General features: G+C 43.7%; 1 protein-coding gene and 1 pseudogene across 1 annotated transcript in view; one reads left to right on the top strand and one right to left on the bottom strand.

The window, feature by feature from the left end:
* The window catches only part of WBP1L (WW domain binding protein 1 like), a 59,690-nt gene extending 37,369 nt beyond the window's left edge, over nt 1-22,321 (bottom strand). Inside the window, exon 1 of the mRNA XM_069566961.1 lies at nt 22,086-22,321. Within this exon, the coding sequence (XP_069423062.1) occupies nt 22,086-22,175 (90 nt within the window). The 5' untranslated portion in view covers nt 22,176-22,321. The remainder of the gene's footprint in view (nt 1-22,085) is intronic.
* Nucleotides 11,062-11,180, top strand: LOC138428014 (small nucleolar RNA SNORA70; annotated as a pseudogene).
* Nucleotides 22,322-26,397: the final 4,076 nt, after the last annotated feature.

The raw sequence follows: 26,397 nt of genomic DNA, 5'->3' as shown, positions 1-26,397 counted from the left end.
CCGGACAAGGAAATGAATAAGCCAAGACAGCTGGGCCATTTCCTGGAGTCTCACAAAGAAATGACTAGCAGCCCCATTGCTATGGAGAAGGGAAGAGGGGTGAAGTGGCTTCTGCCACTGCAGGTGTTTGGGGACTAGGAAGCCATTCTTCAGCGAATATGTCCCCTCAAGACGCGGTCATCTAGTCTAGCCCATGCCTTGCTTCTACCCTCACACATAGGATGAACTGCCAGCCAGGCAGGCAGGCCTGGACACTCAGACACATCCCTCTGGGCAAGAGAGAAGAGACAGCTTTCTACACCCTCTTTTCATTTCCTCGAACGTAGACCATCCTCAAACACACCCAGCATTATTAACTTTGACAATAAAACTAGTGGAAAAGGCATCCTCAACTCCTCCTGGGCAACTCCGCTCTGAACCTACCTGACAAGACAGCATGACACCCACAGCTCTATGGAAAGAGTACATGGCGTAGGCATACTATCCATTCATTCATTCCACACCTACTGAACACCCACAGTATGCCAGGCACTGGTATAGGAGCTGGAGGTACCTCTGTGAGCAAGACAGTCAAGAATCCTTGCTCTAATGGACAAAGGAAACTTTCCACATTTCTAAATAATATTTATCAGCAGTCATCTCTGATTAAGTGGAACTGCAACAAGATTACTAGAAATTCAAAAATAATTTTGTCAAAGTTCAATCTCAATGATCAAAATTGCAACACAGGCTTCCCAATTTCCTTGCAACCTAATAAATTATTCTATTAAGGATGCTACTCAAGACAGTGTTTCTAATCAGCATTTGCCAACTTTTATCTTCTTACAAGACTATAAGATTCTGTGTACCAGGCAACATTAAACCGAAAACAACATCATACACTCTAACAAAGTGACTACTAAGAATGGTATCTTCCTCACTGATCTACTTTTCCTTGCCCCTAGTCCCTGACCAACCCTCACTGAGTTCTAAAATTTGGAGGATGAGAAGAAAGAGCAGCTGAAATGGCAAATGCAGGCATTCCCAGGAAGGCAAGTTCACTTTTTGCCATGACTTACAAATATTACCACAACCCAGGGACAAAGTAGTCAGTTTGGGGATTTAAGAAGCAAAATGATAATCAGTAGTTTCTACTAGTCTGAAAAAAGATTCTTTTATATAAATGATCCAGGTTCATACATGGTAGACCAAAGCTAAGTCAAATCCATCTTCAAACCATTTTAGTCATCTCCCTGACACAATGTAGAATTTGATTCAATGCTGAATTCACCAACTTAAAAAAAGGTGGGGAGGGGGAATTCTCTGGTGGTCCAGTGGTTAGGATTCTGTGCTTCCACTGCCAAGGGGTATGGGTTCCATCCCTGGTCAGGGAACTAAGATCCTACATGCTGCAAATCACACTAAACCAGAACTGACCAGGATTATGCTGTCAAAATATTCAGTTTAATAACTGTTTATGGCCCTGAGTAGTGACAAAGATAATGCTGAAACCGTTTGGATTAATTTATTAAAGAAGACACACTGCAACAGCTATACTTCCCTGATAGCTCAGTTGGTAAAGAATTCGCCTGCAATGCAGGAGACCCTGGTTCGAGTCATGGGTTGGGAAGATCCGCCGGAGGAGGGATAAGCTACTCACTCCAGTATTCTTGGGCTTCCCTTGTGGCTCAGCTGGTGAAGAATCCACCTGCAATGTGGGAGACCTGGGTTCAATTCCTGGGTTGAGAGGATCCCCTGGGGAAGGGAACGGCTACCCACTCCAGTATTCTGGCCTGGAGAATTCCAGGGACTGTATAATCCATGCAGTCACAAAGAGTTGGACACAACTTAGCGACTTTCACTCACTCACTCATTACAACATAATACATGTTCAAAGCTAGTGAAATTCATTCCTTTACTATAGTTGATTTAAGAATCTTTTGGCAACATTTTCCTAGGCAGCCTATGCATTTATAATCCTTAAATTCTGAGAAAGGGCTTCCCTGGTTGTTCAGTGGTAAAGAATCCACCTGTCAATGTAGCAGACACAGGTTCGATCCCTGCTCCAGGAAGATTCCACATGCCAAGGGGCAACTAAGCCTGTGCACCACAACTACTGAGCCTGTGCTCTAGAGCCTGGGAGCCGCAGACACTGAACCCATGAGCTGCAACTACTGAGGTCTGCACACTAAAAGCGTGTGCTCATCAACAAGAGAAGTTTCCTCAATGAGCAGCTCATGTACAGCAGCTATAGAGCAGCCCCTGCTCACTGCAACTAGAGAATGCCTGCACAGCAACCAAGACCCAGCACAGCCAAAACCAAATAAATAAAACTTTAAAAATAAATATTAAAAAGAAATTCTGGGAAAGAGGCAGAGCGAGAGAAGTTATTTGCTAGTACTGACAATGAAACCAGCCTTTATGTTAAGAACTTTCATTTAACCAACATCTCATGATCATCATGTAGGTATTAATATCCTTACTGCTCAGCTGTAGAAACTGAGGCATATGGAGACCTGCCCAAGGTCACAGAGCAGGCAGAGTAAGAGCAAGGATCTGAATGACATCTCTGGCTCCAGACTCTTTCCTTTACAATAATACAGGAGTCATGATATTAAACCAGAAGTTACCGGTAAAGCAAAAACTGGAACTGACGGTCAGCTAAACGCTAAGCAGACACTCATGTCCCTAGTCAGTGCTCTAGAACCCTATCTGTAAGACTGTCACTTAACAATGAATCTGACAGTGGTGTTCCCAAGGATAGGGTCAGGGCCTCTCATTCTGACCAACTTTGGGGCCTGAGCTCCATGAAGTAAAAGACTAGGACAGTCCTAAAGTTCTCATAAGTTCCCAACACGGAACCGGTCCCCACACAAGGAGCAAGGTGGCATGGAAGGTCTTCCATGCCTTGGATCTCAGGTAATCTGGTGAAGTGTTCATCGGCCAGCAGAGGCTAAAGGAGACTAGGGCTGAGGGCTCTGAGTTTCTCATTTCGCAATCAAGGAATCTGAAGAAAGAAGGTTTTGTCAGAACAGGATAGCAACTGCCAGCTTCCAGGGCAAGAGGTAATCTCCAGACCTAAAGCCTTTTATTTCCAGATGCTTTGAGTAGAGGCTGCAACACAGATACAGAACATCTAAGATAAAAATAAAAGACCTTTCTTTTCACTCGCAGGCTGTGCACAAGCACATTTAAATGCCTTCAAGTTCTGACTCAAAAAATGCAGACATGAATACTAACCCAAACCCCAGATTGACAGGAGTGCCACAATCAGTCAAACCAAGACATCATGTCATAAATGCAAGGCTGGGCATCAATAAAAGGATCCTGAAGTAATTATTTTGGGGAATGCCATAGGAAGAATTCCAAGCCCAGAACAAAGACTGGCAGAACCTTGCCAAGTAGAAATGTTAAAGACTGCTCAGCTGCCAGAAACCAAGAATACTAACTTATCTGTGTCCTGGGACTGGACAAAGGCAGACGAGGAGCAAGCCTGCTGAGGCAAGGTAACACACCTCTCCTGGGTTCCAAAAGGGACAAGGAGGTCTACAAGGCACAGGGCTTGTTTCTTCTACAAGGCCTCCATGAAAACCTGGGGATGCTCTCCTACTCCTTTCCTGAGTCTTCCCAGAAACTGGCTGGGTAAACAGCCCTCAACTACAGTACACAGTCACTTGTTAAACATCAGATGATATATTTCAGAGAGGGAGAACCCGAACCTATATTGCTATCTCATATTTAACAGATGAAAAACATGCGCTTCAGTGTAGTTAGGTAATTCATTCAAAAACACACACCTAGTAGGCAGTTGGAGCCAGCATTTCAGCCAGACCTGTGTGGTTGGACAAAATGGCTTGAACAAGCATGGACACAGTGTTTTGATATTACACCCGTCACTTCCCCCTCTTCTGTGACATGATAATCACAGTCACGTCCAGCCACCAGGATAGACCACGGGGATGAGAAAGATCACTACTGGATGAACTGGCCTTGCCCTGAAGGAGTGACTTACTCAGTTACACAGTGAGGGAGCAAAGACCTCAGGGAGAAACAAATGGCACCCTATAATAAAAGCGAGGGAAGGGGTAGAGCCAGAAGTGTAAGAAGAGCTTGAAGAAAGGAAGCTGTTGAGGGACAGACTGGCCAAAAAAGTGTCACTGTGAGATGGCTAACTAAAAAAAAAGTAGGGTTTGGGGGAGAAGATGAAAGCGCTAAGCAAGGCCAAGCACGACCAAAAGCATGAAAACAAGGACACACGGGGCATTCAAGAAAGGCTGAAGATGAAGCAAAGATCAGCTGGCGGTATAGAGCAGAGGCCAGCACGTATGTGTTTGTTTACTGAGTACCTGTAAGTGGCACATTTTTTCTTTCTGATGACTATGGTAGCACTATAAATGTCAAGGGCAGGAATTTCTATTTTGTTAAGTATCTTGGTTCTCTTGCTGTTTAATTATATTTACTCCTAAAATATGATAAATCTTGAATCTGATTGGGGGGGGGGGGGATGTGGAAGGTGCACGGAAGATATCCATGCAATGGTACAGCCTTAATCTTTTAAATAGAGAAGTCAAAGTAGCAGAAGCTGAAACTGGTTTACAACAGCCTCCTAAGGTTTCTGCCTCCTGCTTATCTGCCCCTTAACAAGAAAATCCGTTTCTGTTGACAATCAATCACTCTGTTGGTATTTATTACCTTCATGGATAAATATTTACTGCCTCCTCTGGAGAGTCTAGGGGTCTCTGAAACTCACCACTAACCAGGAGCTGTCACTGATGGTTAATGAGCTGCTGCTGGGTCTACAGTTTTAGCTTTATCAAGTACAACAGCAGCCTTGTTTGTTTCTATACCAAAATGCTAGGTTCATTCTTCCTGCTCTGAAAACAGTTCAACCTCAACCAAACTGGCAAGTAGCCAAGAATTACATGAAAATCAGCAAGCTACAACTCAGGGCTGTCCCCAGAAAGATTTCATGTCTCCTCACAAACTGCTCTCTAAACCAAAGATCAGAATAAGAAAAAAGGGGGGACCTAGGTCACACCAAATACGTGATACACACACACATGTGACCTGGAAAGAGAACCTCATTTAGGAAAATTAGTCTTCAAGGCCTCCACTAAATCTGATTTCAGCTTCCACTTAGGGGCAGGACAAAGAGAGACTCAACCCACTTTTGGTGAAATGGTGGCAGGCCCCTGGAAGGGCCAACAGCATGTCATTTTATTCACGATACCTCAACTCTGAGGACCTGCAAGCAGCTCTGGGCTCTCTGGGTGCAAAGTCATAAGAGCAACTGTGCAGACTCTCCAAAGTAAGATCTTGGTTGTGCTTTATAAGAAGATCCGCTCCCTTGTCTATGTGTCAGCAAAGTCGTTTATTCTCAGGCCTATGTCCTCTTGTACAGTATAAGCAATGAAAGGCCAAGGTACATAACGTTCATTTCTGTGTCCCTCACAGTACCAAGCAATGCATCGCACAAAGCAGGCCTTCAAGAAAAGATGGTCACATGGATGAAGGAATTGACAACTACAGAGAAAATGGTAAAAATGAAGTTAATACAGCTAAACCTGAAACATTAGGGCAGGTGACTTTTTCCTGGTCACAGAAACCTGAAAAACAGCTGAGAGATAAGGAGAGCACCTGGACGGTACTCTGAGCTCATAAGGCTTGATGAAGGGATTGGGAAACCCTCTGGTTATCCACCTCCAATTTTCTCAGCTGAGGAATTTAAAGCACTTAAGCCATCTCAAAAGCCAAAATCCCTTTCTCAAGGTACAGCTGGAACATGACTGAACGCCCCAGCAATAGTTTTTCAGTTATGGGGAATGGGATGAAGTGGGTCCTGGTTTTGTCTCCCATTCACCAGAAATTCCATTAGCAACACCAGGAAGTCACCTTTTCTGCTTCAAGGACTATGAGACTTAATAAGGCCTAGCTGGAAACACAGCTCCTGGCACCAAGCCTTTTCTCATTTCCTAGATCTTATGTAAATCAAATATTACTTCCTCCTTCCTTAGGCTATTCGGTAACCAAACTTTCTTCAGGTCTAAGATTTCATGGTCAAAAACACCAGCAGAAAACTTTAAGACAACTTATCCTTCCCAGAAGATGTAGGGAGTGCAGAAACTTCTGGAACACGCACATCCATAGCCCAAGTAAGATGATGACTGAAGGTGGTGAAACTGGAGAGGGAATCACACTAGATGCCAAGGATGCTGGACCTTTCATCACATTATGGCCAGCCAAGGCCACACCTGAACCCTGTGGATTCCCAGGCCACAAAGGAGGAAGCAACACAGGATGACAGCAGTATGTAAACCGACTTCAAAGACATTTTGACCATGGGCCCAAATCATGAAACAAGCATGAGAGCAAAGCAAAGGTGGGCAGGCAGGCCCTACTCTCTATGCCTAATGACTAGGGGAGAAAACGCTGGAAGGGCCTTTGAGAAAGCATCCCATCACAGCAAGAAGTCAGTGCAGGCTACTGTACCTCTCGGGGAAAAAAAGCAGCAGGTACCAATATCCTATTTTATATTCACCATTCCAAAGTCCTTCACTTTGCTCAAGATGCATATCCTTGGCAAGGTGTGCTCAGTATTATAGAAAAGGAGGCACTGACCACTGAGAGACACAATAAAGCATCATTCTTGCAAAGAATTCAAGGTTTATAAACTACTTTCACATCTTTTCATTGTTCCTTACATCAGCTGATGATGGGGCCAGGCAGTTATTACCGCTCCCGCTTGCCGGACCGTACACCGAAGGTCTGAAAATGCCAGGTGACTTAGGGCTAGACCGACGGTTTCTAACTGAAGGGGCAGAGGTCTTCCCGTAGAATCCCAGTGAGTGACCGCCTACAGGCAGATTTCCCTGCAAGCTAGACTCTGTCAGGGATCTGGCACTCTACCACTCATCCTCATGACCTTGGGCCAGTTACTTCACCTCTCTGAGCCTTCATTACTTCTATCAGCATCACCCAGAGGCCGCTCCAAGGCAGCTATCTCTGTGATAAGATGCTCACATGGTTGAAGACGTTTATGGTCTCTCTTAGAGATTCACGGTGCATGTGCTTCACAGTTAAGCCTCTGAAGGGTCCCACAGTTAAGCAGCTTCTTTAACCCTAAGCCTCCCACACTTCAAACAGCACAGCCTTTCTTATTGAACATCTGTTCATAGAATCATTATCTTATCGCATCTTTCAGCCTCCAAATTCTATTTTCCATCTCTGCTCATCAGTCGTGAACTGCCCCGCCATACTGTACCCTGAGGGCAGGCGTTGTCAGGCTCTGGATGGGGGACACTGTGCTCTGGACAGCTGAAAGAGAAGCCATGCGGGCTGGTCTCCTCTATTCCCTGGGTTTCTCTGAACCTCTGTGCAACCTCTGATAAGAACAGGATTTCCCCAAAACCTCTCCCTACACTAGAAATTGAGGGCAAAAGTTAATCAGAAGTTAATCTTTCACTTTATATACTGGGCAGAGGCTAGAAATGGATGCATGTGTCCCCCACCCCCTAAAAAAAAGACAAAGATTTCAGAGGGATAAAGGAGAGGACTGCCATGATTAAAACTTACCACTAGAGCCGTTCAAGTCAAAAAAGAAAGACCTGTGGTTGGAAGAGCACTTTTTGATACTCATAGGACTTAAGGGTGTCGCTGGGTAGTTTAACTTTTTTAAAGTGGTATAACTCTTCTGGATAATTCCTTATGAAAACAGAAGAACTGTCATAATTAGCTGAATTTTCTCATTGGATTTTTACCTCTAGATCCAAATTAAATTTTCACATGCAAGATCCTCTCTTGTAATGTTAAGGAATTATTGTCAAGTTTTTAGGGTGTGGTATGGGAGAGCGGTTATGTTCTGGAACAAAGTCCTTTTATCTTTTAGAGATTCAAACGGAACTATTTATGGTTGAGATGATAGAAGTCTGCAACTTGCTTCAAAATAATTGCAGTGGGGATGAATGGAAGTGAAAGTAGATATAGGTAAAAACAAGACTGGCCAAAATGCTAAACTGCTGAAGTTAGGAGGTAGGTACATAGGCGCGTCATTGTATTATACCATTCTCTTTAGCATTATTTTTGTAAATGTTTAAAATGCTCCACAGTAAATTGAGGATCTTATTCTGAATAATGTCCATTTTTTACCCTAAAAACATTGTTTAGAAAGCCCTACAAGAACTAGGGAACACCAAAAGCTTAAGTAACAAAAGAAGAACATAAAGTGACATTGATCAAAATTTAAAACAGCTGTATTTTAAAGGACACCATCAACAAAGTGGGGAAAAAACAATCAACGGGGGGGAGGGCGGGGAAATATTTGCAAACCATTTATCTGATAAGATATTAGATAATGATTTCTGATAAGTGTTAACTGTGGAATTCTTCAGAGGCTTAACTGTAGAACACATGCATCATGAATCTCCACAAGAGATGGTAGAAGACTCTGACCAAGAGAAGGCACACTCTGTGGGCCTCTTACAGCAGAAATGATTGTCTCAGAGCCAGCTCTAAGCGAGCTCAAGTAATTGGCCCCGGGTCATGAGAATCAGAGGTAATATAGCTAGGTGTAGAGTGCCAGAAACCTAACGAAGTCTGGTTTTAAAGGAAAATCTCTCCTTGAGCAGTCACTCACTGGGATTCCATGGGAAGACTGCTGTCCCTTCAGTCAGATTAAGACTGCTTATTTTAAGATAAGCAAAGGACTGAACAGGCATTTCTCCAAAGAATATATGCAAATGACCAATAACAACACAAAGAGATGCTCAGCATCACTAGTTATTAGGGAAACGCAAATCAGAACCACAGTGGGATGCACCCACCAGGATGGTTATGATTATTGAAAAAAAAAAAAAAAGGGCAACAGTGTTAAAGAGTATGTGGAGAAGCTAAAATCCTCACAAACTGGTAGTAGGGATATATAATGGTGCAGCCACTATGAAAAACAGTTCCTCAAAAGTTAAACAGAGTGATCATATGACTTAGCAATTCCACTTCAAGGTATATAACCAAGAGAGAGAAAACACACGTCCACTCAAAACTTGTATATTCATGTTCAAAGCAGCATTACTCATAATAAATCAAAGTGGAAAGAGCCCAAATGTCCATCAGTTAAGAACTAAATGTGTTACATACATACAATGGAATATTAATTGGCCATAAAACAGGAATGACATATGGAAGCAACATGGATGGAGCTAAAGATCGGCATACTGAGTAAAGTCAGAGGCAAACATCATACATCACTTATATGCGGAATCTAAAAAATTGGTACAAATGAACTTATTTGCAAAACAGAAATAGTCACAGATGCAGAAAACAAACTTATGGTTACCAGCAGGAAATACACTGGAAGATTAGGACTGGCAAATACACACTACTATATATAAAATAGATAGCTAATAAGGACCTACTGTATAGCACAGGGAAATTGTCTCAATATTCTGTAATGACCTACATGGGAAAAAAATCTAAAAAAGGAGTGGATATAGGTATCTGTATAACTGGTTTGCTTTGCTGTACAGCAGAAATGAACACCAGCTTCCCTGATGGCTCAGCAGTAACGAATCCATCTGCAATGCAGGAGTCATGGGTTCAATCCCTGGATCGGGAAGCTCCCCTGGAGGAGGAAATGGCAACCCACTCCAGTATTCTTGCCTAGAAATATGCCATAGACAGAGGAGCCTGGCAGTCCATGGGGTCACAAAGAGTCAGACACAACTGAGCAACTAAGCACACACGCACGGAGAAACACATTGTAAATCAACTATACTCCAATAAAAAATTTTTTAAAAGGAGTGACTTATTGACACGTTACAACAGATGAACCTTGAAAACATGATGCCAAGTGAAAGAAGCCAGTCATAAAATAGCACGTGGTATAAGATTCCATTTACATGAACTGATCAGAATGGACAAGTCCACAGAGACAGAAGGTCAATTAGTGGTTGTCAGGGATTTGGGGGAATCTTGGAAGGAGGGGTGGGAATGACTGCTTGTAACAGCACTTCTTTTGTGATTGATGAAAATGTTCTGAAATTAGATAGTGGTGATGGTGGCCCAAACTTGTGAATACACTAGAATTATCTCACTGAATTGTATATTCCAAAAGAGTGAATTGTATGGTATGTGAATTACATCTCAATAAAGCTGTATTAGGTCTGGCATCCTGCAGTCCATGGGGTCGTAAAGAGTTGGACGCGACTGAGTGACTCAACAACAAAAGCTGTATTACAGAAATAAAATAAAAGCAAGCCTCAGAAAGCATTCTCAACTCAGAAAAGGAAGCACCAAATGGAGGTTGGGGACTGGTGTCAAGAAGCTTCAAGGAACCCCTCAGCTCAGTACAGTACACTGTGAGCTGAGAGCAGCCCGATCTGCAAGTGGCAGTGCTGGGGACAGAATGAACGATGATCCAAAACCCCCCACTCTTTTCCTCGCCCAAGAGGGTACAGTTCAGTTCAGTCGCTCAGTCGTGTCTGACTCTTTGCAACCCCATGAATCGCAGCACGCCAGGCCTCCCTGTCCATCACCAACTCCCGGAGTTCACTCAGACTCACGTCCATCGAGTCAGTGATGCCATCCAGTCATCTCATCCTCTATCGTCCCCTTCTCCTCCTGCCCTCAATCCCTCCCAGCATCAGAGTCTTTTCCAATGAGTCAACTCTTCGCATGAGGTGGCCAAAGTACTGGAGTTTCAGCTTTAGCATCATTCCCTCCAAAGAAATCCCAGGGCTGATCTCCTTTAGAATGGACTGGTTGGATCTCCTTGCAGTCCAAGGGACTCTCAAGGGTCTTCTCCAATACCACAGTTCAAAAGCATCAATTCTTCGGCGCTCAGCTTTCTTCACAGTCCAACTCTCACATCCATACGTGACCACTGGCAAAACCATAGCCCTGACTAGACGGACCTTTGTTGGCAAAGTAATGTCTCTGCTTTTGAATATGCTATCTAGGTTGGCCGTAACTTTTCTTCCAAGGAGTAAGGGGGTACAATGGTGTGTATATCAGAATAACAGCATATATCCTAACTTACCTGCTCTAAGAATAAATAATTTCACACATTACTACTAGAAACCAATTGTTTTGCAGCCAGTTAAGCTGATCATGGGGGCCTGGTGCAATGGCTGCTAACAGCAGCCTCCTCGGCAGTGTACGCAGCCTGTTGCCTGTGCAGGTTGCTCAAAGGGATCCTGGAGACAACCCTTTCCAGGACCTTCAAGACTGGCATGCTGTCTGCAATCAAGGTTCCAGACAGGTAGGCTCAGTGTCTTTGGAAGGCCCCAGTGGCCTTCCAAAGGGCACAGTGGTCAGGGTCCACGTTGGCCAAATTATAACGTCTATCTGCACCAAGCAGCAGAACAAGGAGCATGTGACTGAAGCCCTCCTCAGGGCCAAATTCAAGCTCCCTGGCCATCAGAAGATCCACATCTCCAAGAAGTGAGGATTTACTAAGTTTAATGAGGATGACAACACGGGCACAGAAGAGCGGCTCACCCCAGACGGCCGTAGGGTCAAATACACCCCTAATCATGGTCCCCTGGACAAACGGCAGCCCCTGCGCTCGTGAGAGCCATGGCACTGTCTCCTCCTTACTCATACCCACCAGTAAGTCCTACTTCCCTGTCCAAAATAAAACTGCGAAAAAACACCTCTCACCTGATTGCCAAGGGGGATGATATGTAAAGTGATTCATGTTCATTTTGGACAAGGAGTAAACCAAAATGTATTCTTAAATCCCTCCACCGAAAATAAGTCTTGGGTCAGTAAGGGAATAGGGAAGCCTTAATGTTCACCAGAGCTAAAATAATTAATAATAACAACAACAAAGGTTAATATTTGCCTAGTAATTACTATGTGGCGGGTATTGCCTATAGGCTAGCTAGGTGCTAATATCCCATTTTACAGATGAGGATACTGAGTTAACTAACTAACCCAAGGTTATATGGAAGTAATCTGGCTCTAGAGTCTGCACTCTTCAACAACGCCAGTTTCAAGCATCTCTTCTTCTGGGATACTACCATGCAAGGGTGGTAGTTTGGGCTTGAAATTAAACTTGTGTGCCTCACAGCAACTGGCCAACAGCTCCAGGCCACCTGCCTGACATTCTTGAGGGGACCACAAACCACTTCTTTTAGCAGATGGGCAGGCATTTCTACCCTCCTCTGGCTACAGGCTCACTGCCCTTGGGTAAATCCTGCTCCACAGCAAAGGGAGCAACCAGTTTGCAGACAGGGAGGAGACCTCTACACCTTTGAGGAAGTAAACTGAAATGTTCTCCAGGAGCCTGTGTTAAGAATCAGAAGACATATCTTCAAGGATAAGCAGAAGGTGCAGGTGAAGAAATGATACTCATGTGCGTGGGGAAGTAAGCCCTACTAATGGGAATGTGAACTGATACAACCATGTTGGGAAGCAACTTGGCACTCTTGGCCCTGAATTCCAAATGTCCACACGTTATAACCCCATAACCCCCAATTCCACTTGAAGGAATCTAGCAAACTGCAGACAGAAATAAGTGCAACAATGGTCACTATAGCACAGTGTGAAAATGCAGAACCTTGGACACAATGCACGTTCATTAATGGAGGGGTGGTTAAATAACTTATGATCTCAAGCTGTAACATACAGGCATTAAAAAAAAAATCACAAGGCATAAAGAAGTCTATAGTATATGAAGGTTTGAAAGAAGTGCATATTGTTAAAATACTATATGTAAAGTATCCATTTTTGTTTCAAAAACAAATGAAAGATTCTATTCAATACTCTAATGGCTCACATGGGAAAAGAGTCTAAAAAATGGTGGATATATGTATTTGTAAAACTGATTTGCTCTGCTATACACCTGAAACTAACACAATATTGTAAATTCAATAAAATTACATACTCCAATAAAATTTAAAAAACAAATGAAAGAAAACAAAGAATACTACCCATACCAACAATTTCATGTATTTTATGTGTATGTAACTTTATACATAGGAGTTACATTACTGTATCTATAAACATGCAGCATAAGCAGAAAAACCACCAAAAATACACACCAAACCACAAACTTTCAATTTCTCCTCCAAGTATTTTTGTATTTCTCTGTTACTTACCATTGTTATGAGCCATTGTTATTTTTGTATAATTAAAAACTGATATGAAAAGGTAACTTAAAGTCCAAAGAAAAGCAGCAATCAGGTCTAAGAAAGGCAATGGAGAGACAGCCAGAGTGGACCTTCTGCCACATCAGGTTTTCTGCTCCTTGCCCCATCCACCGCAGCAGCAGCAGCAGCAAGGGGATTTGCATATTTAAAAACAAGGGACCTAAGAAAATAGAAAGAAGTATTCTTACACTATTTAACTCTATATTCAAGTCCCAAAGAGCTACAGTGCTCCAACATCCCAGTGCAGAAAGCCACATATTAACTTTCTCTCCCAAATAAACCACAAATATGTAAATCCAAACTAAGCTATGGTGCTTTCATTCTGTGTTTGATTGGTTTTTAACACAACCAGAGTGAAATCGCCAGGTGAAATCTTAGGTGAACAATATAATTTTTAAATGGCGAACAAAGAACAGTTATGAAAAGTGATTTTCTCCATGAAAGGCACATATAAGAATGTATACATTCTATAAGAATGTATAATAAAAGTGTTACAACACAATCTGTCTTGCTCCATATTTAAAAATCAAAACAGATATTTTTTCATAACTTCTCCCTAAGATCCACGCTTCCAAGCCACAAATATTCCTACAACATCTTACATTCACTCTCATCTCTTCAAACACAAATTTAAATTCTTTAAAACACCTAAGATCATGAATCAAAACTGAGCCGTGACACTATGAGAGTGACGACGGCACCAGGAATAGAAGATACACAGCTCATCTGCTGTCCCACAGATGAAAGTATGGAAAGATGAAAACCAAAAGTAAATAAATCCGGCTATGGGAATGCAGCTGAGTGAGTGAGAGGATCCAAAAAAACCCCATCCAGGCAAGACTCACAAATATGAGAGGATGACGGACTTTAATTCCCACACTGGGAAAGCCCAGAACTGTATCAACAAGCTGCAGAATTCAATAGAATGAGATTTGTTTCCCTTTTCCTTACCTCCCAGGTTGCAGTATTCTGGATTTATTTGTATTTCTTTGTTTGTGGTTTCCACATTGCATGTGGGTTTTTGGCCAGACTTTGCTCCACCTAGTGGATCTGTAAAGGATGGGCCAAAAGGGCGGTGCCCACGGCTGTCTGTTGTCTGCTGCTGAGCAGACAGGCCACCCAGATCCACTGTCACCACTCCTCGTCCCCCAGTGGCCACGCTGTGTGGTCAGAGTAGGCTTGGTGGCCCCAACAAAGCCTACCATTGAGGCTGCAGGGCAAGGAATGAACTCGCGTCACTGGACTACCCGGTCTTCACGGTCCCTCAAACATCAGTCCAGCGGCTTAGGCAAGAAAGGAGGAGGTGCGTGACCTGGTCAGGCATTCTATCGGAGTTGGAATTTTAAATCCAAACCCATCTAAGTTCCCCACAGCACCCACAGAGTAGTCAGCCTGTGCCCAGTATCCACAGATGAGCTGCGTCCTGGGGCCTGGCAAAAAGGACTCTCCTCCAGACACAGCCCCGCTGAGGTCACGGACCGTGAGCTTCCATTGTGGTGACCGGAGGACATCTAATGGTTTCTGCAGGCTGAGCGTGTGTGAGAACTAATATTTGTGAAGCCAAAAATGAGAGGAAAGCGAAGACTTGGAATGAGCAAAGGAAAAAGTTCTAAGAACATGACTCAGTTCAGAGTGATTACGGGACCATGGAGGACACAGAAAAGGAAGTAACTGGCCATCCCGCTTTCACTGGGGCGAAAACAAACATGTTCTTAAAGTGAAACCACAAGGGTAGACCAAAGTGAGAGGAAAGAAAGTTCAAGATGGGGTGACTGAGGGAGGCTCACCTGCTTACTGAACCACAGACTGAAAAAAATGTGCTTCTGTCAAAGCTGTTGATGCTGGCTGATAAAGCGAAGCTGACTGGTAAGGCACGTCAACACGACAGAGTAATCAAGATTCAGGACATCAAAGCTTTAAACTGTCCCACCTGAAATTTGTCAGAGGTTATTTTACACACATCTCTTCATAGGAAAACTGACCTCAAAAACCCCAAGATTCTGAACAGGAGCCGGTAAGGGGACAGCAGGTACCACACAAGGGTCCCTCCACCTTGGCACCACTGACATTTTGGGCCAAACAATTCTCTGTTGTGGGGGGACTACCCTCAATGTTTAGCAGCACCCCTGGCCTTCACACAACAGATGCCAGTAGCGCTCCTGAGTTATGACAATCACATGCTTCCAGGGACTTTCCTGGTGGTTCAGTGGTTAAGAAACTCATGCGGTGCTGGGTCTGTGGGTTCCATTCCTGGTCAGGGAACTAAGATCCCACATGCCCTGGAGCAAGCCCACATACCACAATAACTGAGTCTGAGTACTTCAACAAGAAAGCCAGAGTGCCACAACTAGGGCTCGATGCAGCCAAATATAAATACTTAAAAAAAAAAAAAGATTCCAAACACTGACAAATGTCCTCAGGAAAAATTGTTCCCAGTTGAGAATACTACTCTACACAGGTTCACCATGAAAAGTTACCTACACAAGTAAAAGATCAGAATCAAACTTAAATTCAGATAAAGAACAGGATCAAGGAAGTCACTTCAAACTCCCCAAATCTCAGTTTCTGAACCTAGTTTGAGAGGTAACAGCAACTTACCAATCACAATGAACTCTGAGGACCCTCAAACATAACAGCAGTGGTGAAGTGAAGTCACTCAGTCATGTCCGACTCTTTGCAACCCCATGGACTGTAGCCTACCAGGGTCCTCTGTCCATGGGATAAGTATTATTATATTTAATAACCATTAAGTATACTCCAAAAGCTTTACATACAGTATGTCTTTTCACCTCCCAACAAATCTATAAGGTATATGCTATTACTATCCCCATTTTACAGATGAGGAAACTAAGGCACAAAGAAGTTAAATACTTTGCTCAAGGATAGTAAGTGGAAGAATCAAGTCTGGAACTCACGTAGTCTGCCCCCACAGCCCATGACTCCACCACTACATTAGACCATATTCCAGCTCCACACTGGAAAACTGTTAGATCTGCATTATCAAATAGGTGGTCAGTGACCACAATATCATACCATATCAATCCAGACTTCTGGAAAACAGTCTGGCAGTTCCTCAAAAGGTTACACAAAGACTTATTAGACCCAGCAATTTCACTATTAGGTATATACCCAAGAGAAATGAAAACATATCTACATAAAAACGTGTTCATGCATGTACACAGCAGCATTATTCATAATAGCCCAAAAGGGGAAACAGCCCAAATGTCCATCAACTGATGAATGGACAAATAAAATGTGGTACATTCATACAACTGACTATTGGCCATACAAAAGGGAATGAAATGCAGATACATGCAAAGAAATACCAATACATCAACATGGAAGAAACTTGAAAACATGATGCCAAGTGAAAGAAGCCAGTTACAAAGGACCACATGGTATATGACTGTATTTATACAGAATGTCCACAATGGGCAAATCCAACAGACAGAAGGTAGATTAGCAGTTGCAGGGGCCGGAGGAGGAAGGGGTGTAATGGGGAAGGGGTGCTAATGGTTATGGAGTTTTTGCGTGGAGCGATGAAAATGTTCTAAAATTACATAGTAGAGATGCTTACACAACCCTGTGACTTACTGAAAAAAATATATTTTCTGTACCCTTTAAAAGGATGGAATCCTTTGCCGAGTGAATTATCTCTCAATAAAGTTGATATGAAAAAATTAAATGTCTTTAAAAATTCAGTTTCTCAGTTATCCTAGTCACATTTTAACTGTTTAGTAGCCACACATGGATAGCACAGATACAGATGATTTCCAACATCATATAAGTTCTACTGGACAGCACTGCTTCAACAATGGATAAAAGGCCTCCTTACCATCTAACTGCAGCCCACAAGTCTCAACCTACTCTCACAGTCCTCTGCACACCCACAGGCAAAGCTTCCACCACAGACTGTGTGCCTCTTCAAAAAACTCCATTCCCACTCTTTCATACTGGAATAACCACCACCAGCCCCCACCTCCTGGTCCACAGACATCCTACTTAATGTTATCAACCTAGAAAGCCCTGTCCAAATGCCTCTCCCTCTATGAAGCACTCCCTAAATCCCCACCTTCGCCCAGTCCTAGCCATGGTTCCCATAGTCCTTTGCATGTACTCCCATTATAGGGACTCGTTACATTCCTTAAGACCCTTGGACAGCAAGGAGATCAAACCAGTTGATCCTAAAGGAAATCAGTCCTGAATAGTCACTGGAAGGACTGATGCTGAAGCTCCAATACTTTGGCCACCTGATGCAAAGAGCTGATTCATTGGAAAAGACCCTGATGCTGGGAAAAACTGAAGGCAGGAAGAGAAGGGGGTGACAGAGGATGAGATGGCTGGATGGCATCACTGATTCAATGGACATGAGTTGGGGCCAACTCTGGGAGACAGCGAAGGACAGGGAAGCCTAGCATGCTGCAGTCCACGGGGTCGCAGAGTCGGATATGACTGAGCAACTGAACAACCATTACAGCACTGATCCCTCCAGATTACAAATCAGTGTTTGTTATCTGTCTTTCTCACAAGATTATCATCTCCTTGAGGACAGGGCGCTGGTTACTCATTTGAGGGTTCTCAGTGCCCAGCGGCACCCCACTCCAGTACTCTTGCCTGGAAAATCCCATGGGCAGGGGAGCCTGGTAGGCTGCAGTCAATGGGGTCGCTAAGAGTCGGACACGACTGAGCAACTTCACTTTCACTTTTCACTTTCATGCACTGGAAAAGGAAATGGCACCCCACTCCTGTACTCTTGCCTGGAGAATCCCAGGGACAGGGAAGCCTGGTGGGCTGCAGTCCATGGGGTCGCACAGAGTCAGACACGACTGAAGCGACTTAGCGGCAGCAGCAGCAGTGCCTAGGAATAATAGCCTGCTGCAAAGAGCGAACGTTTCAGTAAATGTTTGCTGGAGTCTACTGAAAGGATTTACATAAGCAACTCATGGTGTTGATTTTAGACAACTGCTCACTTTGGTGTATAAAATAGGCTAAGAAAGAGAAAGAAACAGGATAAGAATTTGAAAGTCTCATAACTCACTATTCTACAAGAAGGAATGAGTGTGGTCACACTATAATGCTGTAGTTAGGAAAGAAGAGTGGAGCAGGGCTTCTGTACTGAGAACTAGGGCAGCAGAGATAAATAAAGGTGGGGGGAAGGGATACATTATTGCGGGGTGTGGTGGGAAAAAACAAATCATGAGCTAGGGCCCCTGTCCAACTCAAAGTTTGAAGCATGGTAGAGGGAAGGTAAGGACCACATCTCTACAGATTTGTGCCCAATCCATCAGTTGGATCACTTTATGGAAAAAGACATTTCTACTAAAACTTTAAATACTACAGTCAGATTTTTCCAGTTGAATCTAACCAACAAGAGAAAGAAACTCTGTATCTCCATCATAATTCAACTGAAAAAGACAAATGTCAAGGCCTTTCTGTTTGGAGACTCCATGGCTTTTTTTATCCTTTATAGATTCACAGAATCACATCTGAATTGCAAGGATCTACAGGAAAATTAAGTCTAAGTTCCTAATCACAGAGGGACTTAAACCGATGAACTTATCTGGGCCAGGATGGCAGGAAATAATTGTTCCAGTGCAGAGCTGGAACCAGAGAAAGAAAGCTGCCAAATATTATCTGATATGAAATGCAAGTTTTTTTAAAAAGATTGTATTATGAAAAACAATTTATCTGTATATACATATATGCTTATATACATGTAGGTATATACACATGTGTACACACAAATGTACATACACGTTTATGTGTGTATATATGCACATGTTTCTATACACAGATATGTGTGTGTGTTAATCACTCAGTCTTGTCTGACTCTCTGCGATCCTATGAACTGTAGCCCGCCAGGCTCCTCTGTCCATGGAATTCTCCAGGCAAGAATACTGGAGTGGGTGGCCATTTCCTTCTCCAGGGATCTTCCTGATCCAGGGACTTGGGTCTCCTGCATTGCAGGCAGATTCTTTACTGTCTGAGCAACCAGGGAACACACACATATATACATAATTGAATCACTTTGCTGTACACCAGAAACTAACACAACATTGTAAATACGTTCAGCTCAGTCATGTCCGACTCTTTGCGACCCCATGAATCGCAGCACACCAGGCCTCCCTGTCCATCACCAACTCCCGGAGTTCACTCAAACTCATGTCCATCGATCCAGTCGGTGATGCCATCCAACCATCTCATCCTCTGTCGACCCCTTCTCCTCCTGCCGCCAATCCCTCCCAGCATCAGAGTTTTTTCCAATGAGTCAACTCTTCGCATGAGGTGGCCAAAGTATTGGAGTTTCAGCTTTAGCATCAGTCCTTCCAGTGAACACCCAGGACTGATCTCCTTTAGAATGGACTTCAATTAAAAAGACTGTATCTGATAAAGCCATGTCAAGAGAAAAAAAATGCCATGAGGTACCCATACCACTTTCAATACGGAAAGAGTACAGAGAGTCCTCCTCAATTCAGAGCTAGCCAGAAGCTACTTGTTGAAACAAGGACAGCGAGTACCTGAAGTACATTCTATACCAAGTGGTCTCTAATTTTTTTTTCTTCACTTATTTCTGTAAACCAAAAAAAAAAAATCAACAAAAACCAAAAACTAAATTGACTAAATTGTGGGGGATTCAGAGTTAATTATTATAGAGTAACTTCCATTTCAAAGGTTAAAATTCACAAAACAATTCTCACCATAGATACTGAGAAAGAGAGTCTATAAGATGAAGGCATGAGTGTTAGGGGGAAAGGGTCAGGGGGATAGACTACTCATTTCAGAAATTTCCTCTTCTCTGCAGGACCTGTAACAACCTAGTAGCTGCCGTCCAGTGTTAGCATCCATCCAAACGGAACAAAGTACAAAAGCCGCCCTGTCCCTCAAGTAAGTATCGGAAGTGCCAGAGAGATGATAAGCAAACAGCCTGTGATCCACAAATGGCAACTAGGACATTACACTGAGGATCCCTCCCACGTCTTCTCTCCACCTCCTAGGCTTCCATGACCTGGGAAGGAACCTTCATTTTCCATCCGGTTAAAGAAATGGATCTGGTTCCCACCAGATGCCAATCACTGCTCTCCACTAGGGAGATGCAGTTCACAGGCCCAGGGAACCCAGCTCCAAAGCCTGCACTGTTCCTAAATCAACCCCCTAGTAATGCTAATTACTGGTTATTGGGAACAGTCTTTAGAGATATTTAAGTGCAGGTGTAAAGGAAAAGCAACAGTTTGTTCTATATTTTGCTCCCTCAATATCTACATTTCTTGACCAGTCCTAAGGGCAGTAACTTTTCTAATAAAGAAAACTTATTTCTCCTGCCAGCTTATGATTTTAACTGAGAAAAGAAAGAACCCCAACAAAGCCTAGAACAGAAGAGTCCCAGCCCAAGAAAAGGGAATGTGCTGGGCCAGAAAATGAGCTCTACTCCTTTCATACGTTATTTCTAATATACAAAATATAGTCTTTGAGAAGAGCAGATGATATTTCCACAGACAGATGAAACAACAAATTCTGGAAGAGCCACAGAATGGAGTATTATTCACCCATAAAAAAGGAAAGAAATACATGCTACAATGTGAATAATCCTTGAAAATTTTATGCTAAGGGAAAGAAGCCAGATACAAAAGGTCATATATTGTAAGATTCCATTTACATGGAATATCCTGAATAGATAAATCTATAGATACACAAAGTAGACTGATGTTTTCCAGGGGCTGCGGGGAGGCAAAACAGGGAGGAACTGCTTAATGATAGAGGGTTTTCTTCCCAGGTGATGAAAATACTCTGGAACTAGATCGAGGCAGTGGTTGCTTAACACTGTGAATATACTAAATACCACTGAATTGTTCATCTTAAAATGGTCAAATGGTTTTAAACGATTTATGTTATATAAATTTTACCTCACTTTAAAAAAAATTAATGTTTTAAATAGAGGATACTAATGGGCATAACAGGATGCTCATAAATTCCTAGGAAAAATGATAAGCATTTTTGCTGGCATTCTGCTTCTACTCTTGACCACACCAAGTTCAAGTGCTAAGCTATACTATATAGATTCTGTCATCTTGCTCTGTGTTTGTAGGCCTTTCTGAAGAGACAGAGAAAACAGAACGGTAAAGCCTTGCCAAATGCAAAGAAGGGAAGGAGGGTGATTCCCCCCACTGCACCCCACCCAACTTGGCACCAAGAGTAACGCTCCCATTTAGAGTTTCGAAATGCCAGCAGCGGCTGAAATCTGCACAAGCCACCTAGCAAGAAAATCTAGGGTGCTCCATTTGTTGACCATATTGGCATCAGCACCACCCTTTGCTCAAAACTCTGAGCTGGCCCAGGACAGCATCAGTCACTGGCTTCCCCAGTCCAGTCAACCTAATAGTAAGAACTTGTTACAGCTCAGGTGTGCGCTGCTGCTGAGGGATCCCAGGCTACTTCATCCCACCTGCCTTCCCAGAGTCCCGCCTCCAACACCACTTAAAATGGGGTAAGAGGCCCCTAGAACATACCCCGATCCAGCTGGAAATAGATATCCTCTCAGCCCCTCTCAGGCCGGCTCAATAACCCACGGACCCCTACCCGCACCGACGGACACGCGGCACCGCTGCCTCACAGACCTGCTCCACTGGAGGACACGAATGCGCACCCCACACACGCCCCGCTGGATACTACTATCCATTCACAATCATTCCCGGCCCACCTGACTGAACTGCCGCCTCAAACGCCCCTCAACTCACTTGGCAGCATGCCTCTGCCGCCTCCCCGATACCAAAACCGTCACAGGTGCTCCTCGGCTAAACACCAACGCCCCCCTCAGATCCTGTCCACTCAAGCATGGGTGACCGTCTCAGGAGCCTGCAACTCTTGGTGACAATGTTCCTTCAGGCCCTCTCCAGCCACGCCTCGACGACCCCGAGGCCCCCAGCCTGGCCCCTCAGGCCGCAACACGACCCTCCCCCTTACCTGCGGGGGTTCAGCCCTGACTGACAGGGGGCCGGGCAGCGCCTGGAGGAGCAGGAGCGCCATGCCACCCAGGAGCCTTCTCCTCGCCATCCCCCTCCTGCTCCTGCTCCTCCACCACGGCGCCGCCACCTCCCTCCTCCTCCCTCTCCTCCTCTTCCCTGGTCTTCCTTCTTCCCTTCTTTTCCTGTTTCACTCTCCCCTCCCGTTTCCGGCTCCGCTTCACCCCGCCCCAGCCCAAACGCCCTCCCAGACAACTGGGGTGGTTCTCCAGTTCCTACGCGTCATTGGCCCTTGCCCTTCGCCCATTGGTTAAAAAAGCTGTCGATCAAGTCGAAGTTCCGCCTCCTTATGAAGACGGAAAATCGGAGAAATTCAGCCAATGGAAAGTAGGAGGAAGCTGGGCCATCTTGGGGGCTGGGAGGCGGTATAAATACGTCCGCTCCGCAGAGCGTGGCGGAAGTACCTCCGACGAGGGGCGGGACCGTCCAAAACGTGGGTTGAAAAGTCTAAGTCTGGTGTTTACCATCTTGAGTGTGGCGGAAGTACTAGGTTTCCACGGTTTAGTAAAGAGAAGAGGTTTGGTAATTCTAAAGGGTGTTGGAAAATAAGTTACTTTTAGAAAGTAACCGGGTGCTCTCGAAGAAGGCTGCTGTAATCTAAAAATGTCTTGATGTCTTTTGTCTTTAAGCACAGCCCCAGTACCAGGGTCGGTCTCTCTCTTGGTGTCAAATTGCTCAAGCAGCAGCTTGGGTCAATTTGAATTCCATGTCAGATAGTATCTTTACCTAAGGCACAGTGCTTTGTCAACCCAAGTTCTCAAGGGAGGAAATTCTATTGACTCTACCTCAGAAATAGCTCCAGTGTTTCAACCTGTTTTCTCATTTTCTGGCTAAATACAGACAGGCTTCCTGCTGCCCAGCCAGTTGCTAATTCTTCCTTCTTGAATATCTTTCACAGGTCAGAACACGGGTGCTCTACTACCTAAAAGCCATTGTCTCAGTGCTTCCCCTCTCAAAATATTTCAACTACCTACAGAATTTATCATCCAAACTTACCAGTATGGTCCTTTCTGTGTCCTGGCCCCTGCATACTTCTTTATCTCACCTACTGCCATTGCGTTTTCTGCACGCTCTGCTCACTCCCCACAGTTAAGAGATCCTCAGCGTACTGTGCTAGACAGTACACTTAACTTCATTTGCACATTCAGTTCAGTTCAGTTGCTCAGTCGTGTCCAACTCTTTGCGACCCCATGAATCGCAGCATGCCAGGCCTCCCTGTCCATCACCAACTCCCAGAGTTCACTCAGACTCACGTCCATCGAGTCAGCGATGCCATCCAGCCATCTCATCCTCTGTCGGACCCTTCTCCTCCTGACCCCAATCCCTCCCAGCATCAGTCTTTTCCAATGAGTCAACTCTTCGCATGAGGTGGCCAAAGTATTGGAGTTTCAGCTTTAGCATCATTCCTTCCAAAGAAATCCCAGGGCTGATCTCCTTCAGAATGGACTGGTTGGATCTCCTTGCAGTCCAAGGGACCCTCAAGAGTCTTCTCCAACACCACAGTTCAAAAGCATCAATTCTTCGGCACTCAGCCTTCTTCACAGTCCAACTCTCACATCCATACCTGACTACTGGAAAAACCATAGCCTTGACTAGACGGACCTTAGTCGGCAAAGTCATGTCTCTGCTTTTGAATATGCTCTCTAGGTTGGTCATAACTTTTCTTCCAAGGAGTAAGCGTCTTTTAATTTCATGGCTGCAGTCACCATCTGAAGTGATTTTGGAGCCCCAAAAAATAAAGTCTGACACTGTTTCCACTGTTTCTCCATCTATTTCCCATGAAGTGATGGGACCGGATGCCATGATCTTTGTTTTCTGAATGTTGAGCTTTAAGCCAACTTTTTCACTCTCCACTTTCACTTGCTGTGCTTATTAGCTCAGTGGTGTCCCCCTCTTTGGGACCCCATGGACTATAGCCCCCCAGGCTCCTTTGTCCATGAGGATTCTCCAGGCAAGAATACTGGACTGGGTTGCCATGCCTTCCTCCAGGGCATCTTCCCAACTCAGGGATGGAAGCCAGGTCTCCTGTGTTGTGGGCTCATTCTTTACTATCTGAGCCACCAGGGAAGCCCAAATACACATACAGTTTCCCCTTTATAAATTCCCAGTTCCCGCCCTCTTGTTTCTTCTGAATTTACAAAACCCCACACAGTGTATCTACAGTTTCTACCTGCCTGACCCATCCCACTAAATTTATAGCTTTTTGTATGGCCATACCATGTCTTACTCATTTTCCTTTTTTTTAAAAGAAATCTCTATAACCACGTACAGGGCCCAACCATGAGCTCAATCAATATTGGGAAAATAAACAAATGAAGACTCACAGCAGACAAGCCAGCTTCCTTTAGCTGACAATTTCCTCTCAAAAGCCTGCCAAAGCATTTTAGAGCCTGGCTGCTTCTAGCCCACAGCTGAGCCCAAGGGAGTTTGTTCTTGGCTTAAATGGCGGCAAAGCAGGAAACAAGTAAGTGAAGAAATTGGTTCCGTCTCTATGTTGATCCTACTTTCCCAAGTGCTGCAAAGAGTGACAAGTATTTTTGCCAATCTTAAATTTCTTAGAAATGCATCCATTCCACAATCAAACTCCCTAGAGGAGAAGAAAAGATCGAATAACAGGCAGGGGCCATATTATTCTCTTAGCACAGAGTCTCAATCCCGGCCTCAAGGAGTTTTAAGTCCTCCACAAAAAAGCCAGATATCATGGGTGGCCAAAAAGCACACAAAAAGATGCCTGACATCACTAATTGTTAGAGAAATGCAAATCAAAACTACAATGAGGTATTCCCTCACACCAGTCAGAATGATCATCCAAAAAAAAAAACCAAAAAATTTACAAACAAAAAATGATGGAGAAGCTGTGGAGAAAAGGGAACCCTCCTATACTGTTGGTGGGAATGTAAATTTGTACAGCTGTTATGGAGAACAACATGAAGGTTCCTTAAAAAACTAGAACAAAATAATGCCACTTGCAGCAACATGGATGGATCGAGAGATTGTCATATTCAGTGAAATAAGTCAGACACAGAAAGACAAATACCATATGATATCACTTATAGTAGAATCTTAAAAAAAAAAAAAAAAAGAAGGGTCCAAATACTTATTCACAAAACAGAAGTAGAGTGACAGATGCAGAAACAAACTTATGATCAATAGGGAATATGCAGGGGAAGGGATAAATTGGGGGATTGGGATTGACATATACATATTAGTATATATAAAACAGATAACTAATAAGGTCCCACTGTATAGCAGAGGGAACTCGACTCAATACTCTATAATGACCTATATGGGAAAAGAACCTTAAAAAAGAGTAGATACATGTATAACTGATTGACTTTGCTGGACTCCTGAAACTAACACAACACTATAAATCAACTATACTTCAACAAAATTTTAATTAAAAAAAAAAAAAAAGGCCAAACATCATTATCAATAGGCAACTCCAAAGGTTCCAATTTGACAAACAGAAAGGAATTCTGTCCTTTCTCAACTTCCTTTTCTCTCTTTACCTGAGCTTGAACTGAGCTCCAGGACAGGACAAACATGACACCCTGCCCAATTTGAACTAGAACTTCTCACCCTGAGACATTTTAGTCACCCTCATCACCTCGTTCCACACCTATAGGAGCCAACTCAAAGAAATGGGAGGCTTTTACAAGATAGAATTGAGATGCAGTTTGAATGAACTTTTTAATCTGCCTCTAAACAGCAGTAACTCTCTACTCCAGACTTTTCCAAGAGTAATCATCTATGAAGAAAGGAGGAATGCCAGGAGGCTTAAGGAACTCGAAAAGTAAGACGGCTGCAGATTCTTGAAAGAACCTCAGCTCAGAATTGCTGCCGAGTTCCGGCCAGCTCTGGTAATGTTTTTCCTATTTGCCTTTGGAACTGAGCAAAGCTGAAGGCAAATCTCCTGCCCCAAGGAAGCCAGCTCCAAAGACATAGGCTTTTCTGCTCAGATATCAGCCCAAATTAAGTTGCACATGTTACAGAAGAGCTGAACTTTGAAAATACTGAGTGAAAGAAGTCAGACACAGAAGACCACATACTGTATGAGTCCATCTATATGAAATGTCCAGAATAGGTTAATCCATAGTGACAGAAGATAGATGAGAGGTTGCCAGGGACTAGGGGATGAGGATGTAATGAATGACTACTAATGAGTACAGAGCTTCTTTCAGGAATAACGAAAATATTCTGGAATTAGAGAGTAATGACAGTTGCATGACATTATGAGTATGTTAAAAACCACT

Source organism: Ovis canadensis, chromosome 22, assembly GCF_042477335.2.
Source record: "Ovis canadensis isolate MfBH-ARS-UI-01 breed Bighorn chromosome 22, ARS-UI_OviCan_v2, whole genome shotgun sequence".
Taxonomy (NCBI): Eukaryota; Metazoa; Chordata; class Mammalia; order Artiodactyla; family Bovidae; genus Ovis; species Ovis canadensis.
This window is presented reverse-complemented; position numbering and strand designations above follow the sequence as displayed.